Genomic DNA, 16280 nt, shown 5'->3' with positions numbered 1-16280 from the left:
GGGGGTTATTCCACGTGATACCATAATGGGCATACATGCCACTGCACATCCGTCACAGCCCCCAGAATGTACTATACAACACCAGCAACCAAGCATGATGTAGGCTACTAATTCGGGTTGGTAAGGATGCCTCCATGTTGTGGAACACTGTGGGAAGCTGTGGGTGGATGGGGACTAGAAAATGGGTGGGGTACATGGTACGTCTCTGTACTTTCCACTAGGTTTTTCTATGAATCCACAACTGTTCTAAAAGAAAAGGCCATACAGTTTAAAACCAAAAAGAAGATGACAAAAGGGAAGAAATAAGAGCTCTAACGTAACTGCGATGAAAACCAGAAACAGAAAAAGAGTGTGACTCACCCATGATGCAGAGACACAGTCCAACCAAAGCAAGGACATAGCCCAGCACTTGAGTGATCAGTATGGGGATGGTGAAGGAGGTCATTCCAAAAGCTGAGGGGGGAAGAGGACACAGTAAGGACGTGCCGAGAACACCGAGGAAGCAATGACACTGCCTGGCATTTGACACGCTCTAAGATGGGTCTGCAGTTCCTCATCGATGACATGTTCTCCAGCTAACCTTTCCTCCAGTCGGTTCCAGACTCACACATTCTGCAAGCTTCGATTGTCGGCCGTCTGAGGGGGACGGGCAGCTTTTACCGAATTCTCAAAAGCAATGTCGTTGTTACAGTTTTAAACTGTATGGTATGTATGGATGGCTTGTTATGCGTGGCTTATCCACATGCATACCACTGTTCTGGGGGGGGGGGGAACATACTACCACACAAATACAACCTCTGTGCTGTGTGTGTGGACAAGATCTAGAGGACACATCTAGAGGACCGAAGACTCAGTGCCATAAAAGACTCTTTAACAATAACAAAATAAGACCTAAATCGCAGAAATGATATTGATTATAGCTGGACTAGCTGGACTCTTTTTTCAGTGTCGCCAATAATAAGGAAGTGGGTTTCTAAAATTTGTGAGTTATAGCCCCATCTTATAGGACTAGTCTTTTTACTGCAAAGGGTTAGTAAAAAGAATGCTTCGAATACTGACTTATAGCTACAAAAAACTAAAATTAGAATATGCAAATAGCCATTAAAAATTATACAGCACACTTTAAAATTACACCAATTTCATCAAATATGCAAGAAAATGGCTTTTCATAAAATAATTGTTGAGAAGACCTAGCAACCTGAAAATCAATCTGTACGGGAAGTGTCACTAAGAATACAATGGATAATCTAAGAAACCAACTTGTACTGAACTGTTAAAACCATACAAGAATGTTTTCACCAAAGTACAATTTTTTTTAAGGGAAAAAGTCAAAATGTAATCTTAACTGTGTATATTGTACTCATTGGATATGATTTGGCCTCGGGTTTGATTTTATTAATAAGAACCTTTAAGATTCCTGCTACATCAGGCTGTAAGAATAAGTACTCACCCGTCATAAACACATTGTACTGAAGTGGAATTAATATTCCTATAGAGATGACAATGAGGCCAAGTCCAGAAGCACTCTTTACAGGGTTTTCTCCTGTTATAAATAAATATATTTAAAATATTTTCTTATATACTTCTTTATGAAGTTACATACTTAGTTTATTAAATGTTTTGATCTAAATGCTATCTTATACACTGTAAAAGGCTTAAAATGTTCTCCCTGAGTTCACACAAAATAAGTAATTCTTATTTTAAAATTTAAGGCCAAGCTAAAGGATTTGTACCTCAACATATTGAATCCGTTTTTTGGTTTTAAATCTTTCACTGCTTTACATAGTTCCAGATGATAAACTTGCCCTCACTGTCCACCATCCATTCATTCAGTATTCAGCCTGTCCGCAGGCCAAATCAAGTGCTCTTTCATATTGCCTCCTGACTTCATCACCTTCCCAGGCCCTCACCAGCCCGGGATACAAACAGAACGATCAATTCTGTGTTCTAAAGCTCCGCCTGTGTGGGATGGCAGTGGGGTTCTGTGCTCTACCATGGTGAGTTCAGGCCTTTGCTTTTCTTCCCATCTGCCCCCTGTCACTATTTTCTGTTCATATTCTCTCAGCTACAATGACCACTTCAGAAAGACATGGCTCCCATGTGCATGCTCACTTCCACATCTTAGCCACATCTTAGTGAAGCCTGCCTCCATAGTGGATTTAATGGGGGCCCTAGCTATATTCCCACCTTCCTATTCCTAGAAACTATGAGTACCACCTCATGTGGCAGAGAAAATACTGAATAGGAAAAGATATGCTACTCAATCGAGGATGTAAATTGTGTGAGCGCCTGAATACCTACTTCCTGAGTGTCAGTGGAGACCGGAGAAGGGAGACAGAGACCTCACACAGACTCGGCAGACACAGGGCAGGAAGAGGCAGTGATGGAGCTGCTCTCCCAGCTGAGGGATTCTAAGCACTGCCTGCAAACAGCAGACGCTAGAAGAGGCATGGCAAGGGTTTTTCCCCAGAAGGGTCTACAGCCCTTGAGAGAGACTCCAGGTCCTCCAGAGAATTTCTATTGCTTGAGACCACATCATTCGCCACAAGCTGCCACAACAGCCCTATAAACCAATACCCGGCCCCTTGGGGTGCCTCTCCCATCAGCCCCGCAGCAGCCCCGATCCCAGGACCCCGTGCATCTTACCCGGGATGAGAAGAATGGCTCCGACGATGACGATGATGGTGAGCACAGTCCCGGTGATGAGCAGCAGAATGATTCTCTTACTCGTGTGAGTGGATTTATATTTCAGTGCTTAAAAAGAAAACAAAGAATTACATAACTCAGTCACAAGTGATGCCATTTTTATAACACATACTGCAAGAGAAAGTGACAACTCCCCATATGTGACTAACCTCAGAAGCATAATTCCTCACCATCAAGTCTCCTCCTACCCCCTGCCTTTTTATAAGGCATGGCCATGTAAATGTGGACGTTGAAGGTGTAGATGACATTTTAGTCCCTGATACAATAAAACTACATATAATAGGCTTCCTAAATTGAAGCATCATTAAGCCCTTTTCACATTTTTCTCCCAGCAGTGGGTCTGTGCATACAATATGGCAGAATTCCTGAACCCCACATACTAGATGCCATTAAGAGTTCCCCCACTTCCATACTTATCAATCAACGTGTTTTCAGACATTGTCAATGTCCCCAAGGGAGCAAAATCACCCAAATAACACATCAGAGGCCACACAATACTGATAAGACATAACTACTTAAAGAACAACACTGAGAAAACAAATATCCATTTTTAAAACTTAGTAGGACATCTAGATGTCGGGGCAATTTAATTTGAAAATGGAGACAGAATAAACATTAAACAAATCACATCCTTGTAAAATCTCTATGGAAAAAAAATGCCTAGAATTTTCAACTAAGACATTGAAATAAAAGCACTGCCAGCATTCAAGAGGCTTCCTGGCAGACATCACTGGTCCTGATGCAGGTCGACCCTCAGGTACTGCTACCCTCCCTGAGTCCACAGGTAGTGAGTGATAAGCATCACAACATTTTCTTTTTATCTCTTTTGGCTTTTTTGTTTGGTTAATGCTGAAATTATTTTATTTCACCAAGAGAGAGAGAGAGAGAAAGAGAGAGAGAGAGAGAGAGAGAGAGAGAGAGAGAGAGAGAGAAAGAGAGAACCATTAAAGGCCACCCGAGATCAGACTGAAGAGAAGAGAGCTGCAAGATGTGAGACTGGCGTGCTGCTGGTTCCACCTACGCACTGACGTCCTGCTTGCTGGTTTGAATGAGAAATGCCCCCTAGGCTCATACATTTGGATACTTGGTGGTGATGTTTGGTGGGTGGGGGTCAGTAATGGACCTTTTCAGTCTTGTTGGAGGAAATAGGTCATTAAAAGCAGGCTTTAGGAGTTTATAGACTCTCCCTATTTCCAGTTTTCTCTCTCTCTCTCTGCTTTGTGTTTAAAGCTGAAGATATAATCTCTCTGCTCCACGCTGCCATGTATTTCTGCCATTATGGACTTTCCCTTTAGAACCATAAGCCAAGATAAATATCTCTTCTTTAAATTGCTTTTGGTCATGATATTTTATCCCAGGAACGAAAAAGTAACTAATACAGTGGGGAATTATTTTAAATGTTGTATTTGCTTTTAATTTTCTTCTACTGAAATGATGAACAGATTAAACATAACAAAATTGGGAAAGTACTTAATGACCATAATAAAAATCTATCATGAAGACACCTGAAGACTTTTATTGCTCTAAGGTTCTAGCCTCTTTCCTGTTGTGAAAAACACTCTTTCAGCAAAGGACTTGGGAGAGGGAAGGGCTTATTTCAGCCTACTAGTTACAGTCTATCATTGAGGGATATCAGGGCAGGAACTCAAGCAGGAACTTGAAGCAGAAACCATGGAGGAACACTGCTTGCTGGCTCATGCTTAGCTAGAGTTCTTATACAGCCCAGGAGCACCTATCTGTACAGGGAATAGTGCTGCCCACAGTGGGCCGGGCCCTCCAACATGGACTGTCAATCAAGACAATTCACCACAAGCCAATCTGATCTGAGCAATCCTTCAATTGTCCCTTCTCAGATGACGCGCTAGATTGTGTGTCAAGCTGACAGTGAAAGCTAACTAGGACAGCCTCCTACCCATTATTTTGATTATAATCTCAGTTCTAGTCACTTCAGGAGGAGCCAGTGGTCTAAGCAATGAGAGTCCACAAAGCTGAGTAACTGACACTCTCAGGAACCAAACCAGAGTGCATCGTGTGGCAAGATCCCTGGGCTTTAGTTTGGTTGGTCACTTCTCTCCAGTCTTGGAGATCACATGACATCTGTTCGGTCTCACCTCTGCCTCCTCAGGAGGAGGAATTTTCACAGCTTCCCAACTTTCAAATCTCAGATACCAGCTAGAAAGAAACTGAGTGTTTGGGTCACAAAAGACAAAGACCTATTTCAGAAAAGCAGAAACACAATGTTTCTCTAGGCACATGGTTCATTTTCCTTAATCCCATATATACTGCTAGCTACATAGAGCATGAAAACTCAGCAAAAGATGCGACATAAAAGCTGCTTCAAATGTATCACACAATCAATCCAGGTTTAATAAAAAAAAAAAAAAAGAACCATTAAAAGTGAAAATAAGAGTTTGAACAACACATAAACTCCATCCCTTTCAGGCTGAGCAGGCAGAGCTGCCGAAAAGGATATATCACCAACAATAGCAACAAAAAGAAAACACCAAAAAAATACTACATCAATAGGTCTTTCAAGGAATCTATGTGTTGGAGTTAGCCTTAGTTCTTGGTGATTGGTTCAACTACTATTTTCCAGGCTACTTATTTTTTCTTAAACAGCTATTGTAGCAAATATATTACTGGGTCTTAAGTAATCCCAAGCAGTGGAAGAACATCTGTGTTTTCTTGAGCAAACATTCAGAGGGCATCTCTTCTGGAGTCATATTCCTTGCTCACAATGGCTGCATTCAGCCAGGCCTCACAGCAGGCAAAGAAGGTATCTGGTTAGCCCAGTTATCAGTGTTCTCAGTGACAATGAGAGTCCATAGAACTCAACAATATCAAGGGTTTTTGCTGGTGATTTCTTCTTGTTCTTTAACAAGTGGATTTATCCTTATTTACCCAATTTATCAAGCCATTAAACACAAGAAGACAACATGGATGCAAGTAATTCCAAAACACATGGGCTAAAAATTATTTTAGGGTATTTTTTTTTAAAGACAAGGTCTCTCTATGTAGCCCTGGCCGTCCTGGATGAAACTCTCTATGTAGACCAAGTTGGCCTCACATTCACTAGGATCACCTGTCTCTGCCTCCCGAGTGCTAAGATTAAAGGCATGCACCCCTACACCTGGGTTAATTTAATATATTCTTCACAGCAGGATTTTATCAAACTTCCTAGCATAATTCTGTAACTTCACGAAATAATCCATGCATTTTTAATAATGTGTATGCTCTTAAATGTTCCCCTCAGCTGAAACTACTGAAACCAATATTTCACGTACTTAAGGTATAATAGCACTTACATTTTGTTTTGTTTTGTTTGTGGAGACAGAGTCTCATCATATAGCCCTGGATGGCCTGGAATTCACTCTGCAGATCAGGCTGGGATTAGAATGTGCCACAATGCCCTGGCCAGAATTTAAAGTTTTAACAAAGAGTTTCTAGCTTTACTGTTACCAGATATAGGAAAACCAAGTATCAGGGGAAACCATATGAGGTGACTTCATTTGTTTTGTGATACAGTCTCACTATGCAGCCCATGAAGACCTTGAATCAACATCCCTCCTGCCCTTTTATTAATTCATATCAAGGAACAAATAGTGGGTTGTTTTACTCAACAAGGACTGAGTGATTCTGACCCAACCAACCCATGGAAGGCAGAGGTCTAGTCTAATCTTGTGTACTAAATCTTCCAGTGAAAGAAGAACCTACATGCTCTGCCAGCCCCCGAATGAGGGGCTAATGTTATGAACAGACACAATTTTTCTGGTCTCTGCCACTGACACAGAGCACATATTAAGATGGTACCTGAGTTGTGGCTGATGAAACCTAGCAAAATAACCAAGCCAATTTGGGCTTCAAAATAAAATCTATCATGTTAAACTTTTATGATCCTCTAAAAATGAGATACAGAACACCCACAAAGGCCCACTCAGACTGTACGCTACCTAGAAAAACCCAACGCTTACTCAAAAGATATGACATTCACACAGTCCCTAGCCGCATGGCTAAGGTGAAGAGACAGGAGGTAGGCTATGGAGATTGAATTAAGAGTAAATGATAAAGGGAGTCGAAGCCATCGATTTAATTATCATAGTGGGTTGTTGTTGTTTTTTTTTCCTGATAACTCTGACAAAGTAATTTAGAATCCTTTGGTGTCTGTTGGGCTGTAAACTAATATTATTTCCAATATAATTTGATAAAGTACATAGGAGTACTTTAAAAAATCAAAGTCAAATTTCATTTTTTAAACACACACATAGATGAAGGCCTTGTGGAAATGGTGCTGGAGAAAAATGAACTGCCATGTATAAAATGTTTACTTGCTGTAAGTGCATAAGATAACTGTAACAGATTCCACATCCTAGCCAACTTCTCTGATGAAATAAGTTTATCAAGATGAATACTACTGAAGATCACACTCCCTGTCCACAGGACCTAGGGAAAAAGCTTTTTTTTTTTTTTTTTTTTTTTTTTTAAATGGCAAATATTTGAACACAACAGGGGAGAATGTCCAGCAGACATCTACTGATGACAGATGACCCTGTTTCGATGGAAGGTTCCAGAATTTCAGAGTATATTCATGAGCAGTGGCGTCTGGATTTTGGAAGCATAAAGCAACTGGTGACTACATTTCAATAAGAGTAAAATGCTATGCTACATACAGCTTGGGCCAGTTCTTCTTACAGTAAAGTCAGTGAGTAACTACACAGGTTAGGGATCAGATGAGGTAGGGACAGGATCAAGTATAACACTTGAATAAAATTAAGCATCATTTACAATCAGGGCCCACCAACCAGGCCACAGGCTGACTTTTGGTAGTAATATTTACCAGAATGATATTTTTATTTTCTTGCTTGACTAGAACTCTCCACTTCAATTTAGTGTTTCTTCTCATTTCTTGAGAATTATTTTTCATATTCACTGAGAAAAATCCCTGTACCATCACTTCTTTAACATGTGCTCCCAAGGTCTTGCCACTTTCATTAAGCTAGGCTCCGAGGGCTTAGTGAGACCTCAAGGCTCTTGTGATGGACAACTGTTTTCTTTGAATTTCCCAACAATGATCTTCACAGCAACATTTGCCCAAATACCACCAAGTGATAAACAAAATATCCATGGGGCAGTCTTAAGGTGGGATAAGACAGAAGAGGAAATGAAGAATGTCTAGAATATCCAGAAATAAATTCCAGAAGCTCTCACTTTCACAGTCCTGACATGCATGCATTCCATGGCTTAGTTGTATAACTCAGGTCCTCCAAATACATTTGGGAGTTTCATTACCAAAATGCAACAAGTGAGTAGTACATGAAGGATGCTTCACGCTCCATCTTTAATCCAAAAACCGCAATATAGTATAAATAACAGAAGGGTTATCATGTCACAACTATTGAAGGACTGTTGGTGACAGCCACTGCATGCTTATTCTTCAGTTCATGCGCTGACAACCAAGTGAGTAGTTCTATCTCCTCATCTCCCAGTGATAAACGCACAGGACACTCTAGGATGCATTATCAAAACAGGAAAGTGGGCAGGAGAGGTACAAAAGCAGGAAGTGATAAGTGTGAAAGCCAGCCGTGAAATTCAAACAGACCATAGCAGGGTTCCAGAAAAGCCACTGTGGGGATGGTGACCCCACCCCCATGGAGGCAGCTCAAGAGACAGCCCAGCAGCTGAAGGAAGGTGAACTCATGGACATGAGTGAAAAAGTAAGGACCATGCGACAATGAGAATGTCCCTGAGGATGTGACTCTGGTAAAGAAACCAAGAAGCAAGCAAATGACAACAGAAACAGCCAATAAAACAAAACAAAACAAAAACAAAACAAACAAACAAACAAAATACCACAGAACTCTGAGAGGTTTCACCGCAAGTACGAAGGTGAAATGTTGCAGGCTGATATGAACTAAGAAGGGAGCCTGACCATTTACCAGAGGATGTTTACTACATTTCCAAAGTTACAGAGCAAAAACAAAAGGGTCATTCAAACCTGAATATAATGCTTTAAATACCGACTTTTTAACAGTCTGACTCGCTGTGCAGTAACTACTAACTTGACTATTATTTTCACCTTCCAATGCAGTTAGACTAGGAAAGTTTTTATATTTTCAAAGATTTTTGCATGAGAAAGGTTCTTGCTGTGTAGCTCTGTTTTGCCTGGTACTTGCTCTGCCCTACCAGGATCACAGGACTGCTCCACCAACCCAGCTTGTTTTCCCAACGTATTTTGAAGGCCACTGTATGATAGTAATTTCCCTGTCTATTATCAAGACGGTTTTGTAGAGCTCAGCTTCCACAGTCAGGTTCATGGCCATACAGCGGAGTACAAAGCAAAGGATCACCTGTCTAGGACAAGGGTTAAAGGAAAGGAAGACAAAGAACAGATATGCCTGTGACAAAGAGCCTTGGACAATAGCCAGCTCTTTATATCTAGCAGGGCCTTCAGCCTCAAAGAACTACATGACCACACACAGCACTTGAAAGCACCTAACATCCATCTAAATGTAGGAAAGAACTTACGTTACCTCCGTGCAGATGAAGAACCCTGAAAATCATCCAGGAGCCTGTCAACGACATGACTGACTGAGCTGATGCAAGATAAGGGATCTGTGTTAAGGTTTCTACTGCTGTGACCAAAAGCAACCAGAGAAGGAAAGGGTTTATTTCAGCTTAGAACTCTAGGGCCACACTCCATCACCGAGGAAGGGCTATATTGTCCTGAGCTGTGATTCAAGACACCGCTTTCTGTAAACAAACTGTCTGCAAAAGTTTGGGTTTCTTCTTGCAGCTTAATAGATCCTCCACATGCAGAGCCAGAGAGACCACTGAGAGAAGCAGCCTGTGGTCAAGTACAGAACAAGATAGAAAGTTAAAAAGAACTAGATAGCCAGAAAAGAAAAGTCTTGGGTCTGTGTTACCATTAATGCATGACCTCACAGGTGGGACAGTGGGTCAGAACCAAGGACCCTTTCACAGGGTGGAACTGATTGACTAGTTGGTTGATTGACTGACTGATTGACTGATTGATTGATTCAGGCCAAGTACAAGTGAGGCAGCTGACTGCACAGACTGACATGTGGTGGCCTCAAAGCCAACAGGCTTGGATACTCGCTTCCACTCCTCAAACCGTTAGCTCAGTACACAGAGGTCAACCAGACATCCTGCAGTGGGTACTAGTGGGAAAAAAAAAAAAATCAACACGTGAGACCAACATCTGCTCTACTACGAACAGTTTCATGGGCTCAGAGTGGTACACTAGACACACACCCATCCTTCCTGCAGATAAATTCAAGGAAGGCGGGCAATGTAGTGGTTAACGGCACTGTCCAAATCCGGGATTACCAGGAAACCAACCGCTGGCTGACTGTGGACAAACTGCCCATCTGTCTTCAAAACAGGAACAACAATGGTCAGGGCACTGGCAGAGTCCCTGAGGGAAATACACGGGCGAGAGCACTGGCCCAGCGAGTGGTTGCTCCTCAGAGCCAGAGCTCCGCAAATATCCCAACTCAAGTGTGAGGACTTGTCAGGGTGAGGCAAACACAGAGGTTCTCTTCCACACGCTTACTTTTACTCTCCTTCAGGTTCCCCCCTTGTTTAAGATGGCCCAAATCCAAACATTCCCCTTAAATATTTCTTTAGGTTCATACACAGACTCTTTAAAATGCAACTGGTATAATAAGAGCACTAAAAGGAATGTCTAAACTCACTAACACAACACTGACAATACCTCGTTTCTTCCACACATCGACTTAGCGAAGGATCTTGGAACTCTAACAGTGTCAGGACCCTGAGACGAAGCAGGAGCAGTAATTGAGAGGGTGGCTCTGGAGCACAGGTTGGTTCGGTTTATCTGTAGGCTTAAAATGCCACTGACGGCCAGAAGCGTACACACTTTGATCAGAGTTTCACGGTCTCTCTTAATACCCATTAAAATGAAGGTACAATGATACAGGACGCAGCCCTAACAGGAGAGCACACGCAGCTGGGCAGCACTCTCAAGACGCTGGGACCCAGGGATGTACAAGTACAGGAGCTGTGTGATCACATGTACAGTCTCCTTGTATAGAAGAGAACCAGCCCCAAACAGACAAGGACAGGAAGGGAAGCCAGAGGTTACCAGAATCAAAAAACAAACAAACAAATAAAAACCCCAACAACCATGATTTCTAGATATAGGGCCAACAAGGTGACTTATTTTCTTGACAGCTTCTGACACAATGTAGTCCACAGTCGGAAAAAACATCCTTAGTCCTATTCGGTATAAATATGGCTGATCAGAAACAGATTCATTTCTGATACATTCCATGGAAGATGGTGTTGCTAATGATCATGTCATAACCAGGAAACTTCTGTCAACTCACATTCAACAGCACTGCTGAGAAATCACTGTCTGAGATCCTCAAAAGGCTGTTTCCTGCCCGAGTCACATGACTGTCCTGAAAAATCCTGGGTCTGCCAAAGTGGCTGAAAGCTTTCCCTAACACCAGTGATCATGGGGCAGGGCCTGAGGCATTATTAGCTCTTTCCTTAAAATTAGAGGCTTTCTGGAATTCTAAGGTAACTTCTAACAGCTCTCACCATCTGGGGGGTGAGGGCTATGGTGTCTCAGCAGTTGCCACTGTCAGGCCCTTATTGCTGTCTTTTCCCATTCAGATACAACCTGGGAACGTTTCTGAGGTCACTAAGCATTTCCAGATCCCCGTGCACTGGGCAAAGCTCTTCAAACAAACCGCCAGTCACGTCCTGTCTGTTTTTATGTCTCACTGTTTTTGTGTCACACACACAGCCCCACCCTTCCTAGGAAAGAACTTCACCCACTAGCGAGCAGGCCTCCTCGGCCGTGATTCACCAGCGCTCACCTCTCTAAAGGCCAGGGAGCAAATTTAATGAGCGCGGTTTCCTCGTTACCTGTAGAGGTGTTTCCTGGCCTTCAGTGGCTGTGTCAAGGGGGCTCAGAGGGTGATCAGATCTCACATTTTACAAGTTTGAAAGTTTAGTCTGTCAACTCAGAGCTTCACAAATGTAGTCAATTTCTCTTACTACGCTGGTATGGAAATACCAAGGAGAGACCGGCAAGTTCCTGGTGGAACGGGTACGGGCTGGTATGTGGATGCTATTGAGTGTAAGCCTGAACTAGGACGCACATAACAGATTACCCTGTGAAGACCAAATTTATACGACTGAGGCACATCAGACACAGCATCAGGTTTGGCCTTCAGAGATTTGGTTACGTGGCTGTCGAAGCAAGGTCACAGAGCACAACAGCTCCTTTCCATCAGGGGTCACAGAGCTGTTCAACAGGTACAAACAGACCTTTGTCTACAGACAAACTTAAACTGGGGGAAATGAGGCAGAGCATCCCAGGGCCCCCAAGCATAGGGTTCTGTCTTCACACCTAAGTAGCCCATGGCCATCTGTTTACCACATAAAACAACATTTGTAAGGAACCATGTCACAGGATTTAAGGTGTTGTTCCTAACATTTCTGCTCATCTCTCCCACAGAGATCTCAAAACACCACTCAAAACCAAACATCTTAAACTTACATAGCGAGCTGCAGCAAAATATGGGAAACAGTATGTGCTTTAAAGAAACCGTACTTTTCCCAATACAGGCTAGTTAGATGGACTATTCCTCTAGTGATGCCCTAGAAATAACCATCGTGTCACAAAAGCATAAATGAAAAAAAAAGGCATTTGAATACTTACTTAAAATACCAAACTTTCCCCAGAACAGGAGTATAGCCAAAATTGGGAAAATAACGATGAGGATCTTTTCATTTGGAGAAAACCATGATGCTGTGGAGAAAGAAAAACAAAAATCATAATTAGTGTTTATCATACTCACTGCTAATGGTCTCAAATATATCCTTATTATTCTAGTAGAAGACAGAAACAATTCAAACTGTGGGCCATGGTTTAGATACACACACACACACACACACACACACACACACACACACACACACAGACAGAGAGAGAGAGAGAGAGAGAGAGAGAGAGAGAGAGAGAGAGAGAAGCAAAAAATACATTTCATGTCTAACTTCCTTAGCAACAATTTTCTTGACTATATGTAAAATGTGTGCAGCTGTATGGAGTTGAGGTTGTATGATGTTGATCTGGTGTCTTCCTCGATAGCCTTCCACCTTGTTCTTTGAATCAGTGTCTCTCCCAAACCTGGAGGGCACTGACCAGACCAGGCTGAGGCCATTGAGCTCCAGGGGTTAGCTGTCTCTGTCTCTTCAGTGCTATGGCCTGGTCTTTTGTGTGGATGCTGGGGATCTAAACTCAGACCCTCAAACTTGTAGGGCAATCATCTAACTCACTGATCTAGTCCCCCACTCCCACAGAACAAAGCAGGAAGCAGTAGGAAGTCCGCAGCTCTGGATCTGGATGAGGCTCAGCACACTCTCCTGTCCTGTGTTCTGCAGAAGGGCGGGTGGTAGTGGATAACAGGCTCTGGCCACACTGCTGGGTGTGAAAGTCAACTCAGACTCAAAATCTGTGTGACTGCAGACAACGTCTGAACACCTCAGTTTGTCAGCACCCTTGAATGATACACACTCTATTTGTTGGAGGATTTCTACTAACAAAAGTTATATATGTAAAGGGCTTAAGGCATGTCCTCGGTAACTGTGAAGTGCAGTTATCATGTGTTTGTTTGCTGAGTACCTGTGTGTGCATAATGCCAAAATCATCATCAAGGAACAGTAAAGGTTCCTTTAAAGCCTGACTCGGTGAATCACATGAAGGAGCTCTCGGGACCAGTAACTAGGTCCTTCTGCCGACTGTGACTAAGAAGAACACAGGTGTCCCTGGCCTTTTCTCAAACCGACTCTCCAAAAAAAGACTTAACTCGTAAGCCATAGACTTCAAAAGGATAGTTTTATGTAAACATGAGGGACTTGAGGTTATTAAGGAAGATGTTTAGGTGCATACTAAGACTCCAAGTCTGTTCAGAACTTTTAAGATGTTACGTTTGACTGCAATTGATAATCCTATAGACTGAAATTTTATGTATGACATTTGTTTTTCTCTAACAGCAAAGCTGAGTACATGCATTGCAAGAATTTCAAAGTTTGCCTGTACCGGGATGTATGCTAGCTAAAGGACCCCTTTGTTCCTGGCTGCTGTCCCAAGCAAGCGCCGGCACTCCTTTGAGATCAACCCCATGTAGCCCTTCTGCCCTTGGTGTCAGTGTGGAGGTTCATGGGCTTTCATTCAAAATGACGACCATGTGTTTCTTATATTACGCTTACAAACAAATTACTGGCAAAATGCTTACATTAATCCCTATAACATAAGAAAATTGTAAATTCTATCTTGAAATATCAGTACTTTAGAATCTAATGTTCTGCCCTATCCACAGTAGAGTCAACATATCTGCTGTCGAAGATAACAAGTACTCCAAATTAGTGAATGAAAATAACCCTATTTTCTTAAAAATGTAATGAATTAATTCCATGTGTGAGTGTGTGTGTGTGTGTGTGTGTGTGTGTGTGTACACACGCACCTGCATGCGTGTGAGTGAGTATAGGTCAAATAACATCTTACAGAAGTTGGTTCTCTCCTTCTACCACATGTGTCCTGGGGATTGAGTTAGATGTGACACTGAGTGTCTTTACCTGCTGAGCCATCTCGATTCCCCACACTAAATTAAAATACCCGTCAGTCCTGCAGGATGGAGTAGAGGACCACAGTGAAGCTGTGATCAGAATGTCACGGCCTCAGTGATGCACGAGAGAGAACCATGGGACCGACAAACACCACCCTGGGTTCAGTTTTACTTGGTCCGGAGAACAGCTGAAGCCCTCCCAGCAAGGAGGAAACCACAGCACAGCAGGTCCCAGCTGAACTGTGACCTCGGGCAGATGGGGGGCGGGGAGGCAGGGGTCTCTGCGCACAGTTAGGTAGCAAGCTGGAATGGTCACTAGCAAGCTGCCTGGCGTGAGAGAAATCGGGAAGGAGTTGTCACAACAGTTGATGACTACTCAAGGCCTAGAAGATTCTATGAAGGGATAGTGAGAAATGGAAGAGGACAGCTCAATGACAGAAAGCAAGACAGAGCCAAAAATATTACGGTCCGAGGTTCTCAGTCGGAACACATAAGGATCTCCCAGGGGTTGATGAAAACTTCATACACTTTGCTCTCATTACTACACCAGGATGTTAGCATGTTCCTGGTGCTAAGTGTGCGTACGTGTGCGTGTGTTTGTGTGTGTGGCGGGGGGATGTCTGCCACTCTCTGTTTAAAATGACTGCTGTGGATTTCTGCTGGAGTCTAGCTCCAGTCACTGACACGAACGTGTTGTCTTTCTCCAGTCTATTATTGTTGGAGAAATGCTGAGTCACTGAACTGGACATTTAAAAAAAAAACTCAACTGAGCTGACTGGGATCAAGTGAGCTAGGCGTGGAGGTACACTTCTATAATCTCAACACTCAAGAGGCTGAGGCAGGAGGATCATGAGTTCCAGGCCAGCCTGAACTATTTAGCTAGACCCTATCCAAAGGGGAGATGGGGGGAAAGGCTGGGGGGGAAACTCCAGTGTTTTATATAAACCCATTTAGATGTCCATTAAGCTGCTGATTTACAGAAGTGTCAGGTGCCATTAACTCCTCTTCCCCAAGGGGACTAAAAGACTAGGCACTTCTCTAAGATCCATTTCAGCTCTGACTTTCTATGGCATTAAGGAAATTAATTAAGCATAAAACGATCTAAGAAGAGTATCTCAGTATTGGGAAAGATACTCCAAGGACATTCACTTTGGTTACACCCAAGCTATGGCCAACAACTCTTCCCTCATGCTCCCAAGCTCCCCTTCCTCCTCAGGAAGATGACACCCAGGAAAAGGAACTGATTACTAAAAAGACAGATGATACTAAGGAGGGTGTGGTCTGTGGGTGAGGGTTTAACCCTTGCCTCCAATCTGACTGTTAGTGACACCCAGGAGGCCACTTCTGCAAAATGGTCTTGGCTAAAAGGGTGAAAGGACCATTCCTCTACTTCAAATACATCAAATACAACATACATACACATATAGTTTAAATTAAATTTTCCCTTCTGGCCTGACAATGCTCTCTACAAAAGCCACAGACTGTGTATCAAAAACACCAACACCAAGCCTGAGAATCCCCCTTTGTGTTGTTGGCAAAGGCTGTCCAAGAGATTCCCAAAACATTATGGACCATTGCTGTCGCACGTGGTTACCTCCCAGAGGTGGAAGTTAAGACCCTACTGCTGAAGACATCATGAACTTCGGACACAGGACTTAGGGGACCTGATCTGGATCTGGCCTGAAAGCCTCCTCCCTGAGGATAACTATCATGGTACTAGAAGGTGTCATGCCAGCTTCCAAAGGAGGGAAGCAACCAATCCTTGATACCTATGAAGCACTACAACAGTCGGTATGGCAAATAATCCCAGGGTACAACAGAAAACTGTATACCTCAGTGGTAACCAAAAGCTCTTTAATTGTATCTAAGGCCAGCTCAGCAAGAGGGGAACACTTCCTGGTCCTATAAACCTAGCCAACTACACAGGGTTAGTAGAGCCATGGATCTTGGGAATGA

At 42.9% G+C, this 16280-nt stretch overlaps 1 protein-coding gene across 5 annotated transcripts in view; it reads right to left on the bottom strand.

The window, feature by feature from the left end:
* Cd47 (CD47 molecule) overlaps positions 1-16280 on the bottom strand; it is a 54479-nt gene that overhangs the window by 11990 nt on the left and 26209 nt on the right. For all 5 annotated transcript variants that reach the window (XM_036203396.1, XM_036203392.1, XM_036203393.1 and 2 more), the window contains 4 exons: positions 12419-12508; positions 2647-2754; positions 1451-1543; positions 361-453 (listed from right to left, as the gene is read on the bottom strand). In XM_036203396.1, the coding sequence (XP_036059289.1) occupies positions 361-453; positions 1451-1543; positions 2647-2754; positions 12419-12508 (384 nt within the window). The remainder of the gene's footprint in view (positions 1-360; positions 454-1450; positions 1544-2646; positions 2755-12418; positions 12509-16280) is intronic.

The sequence above is a fragment of the Onychomys torridus genome, chromosome 12 (genome assembly GCF_903995425.1).
Source record: "Onychomys torridus chromosome 12, mOncTor1.1, whole genome shotgun sequence".
In the NCBI taxonomy this organism is placed as follows: domain Eukaryota; kingdom Metazoa; phylum Chordata; class Mammalia; order Rodentia; family Cricetidae; genus Onychomys; species Onychomys torridus.
This window is presented reverse-complemented; position numbering and strand designations above follow the sequence as displayed.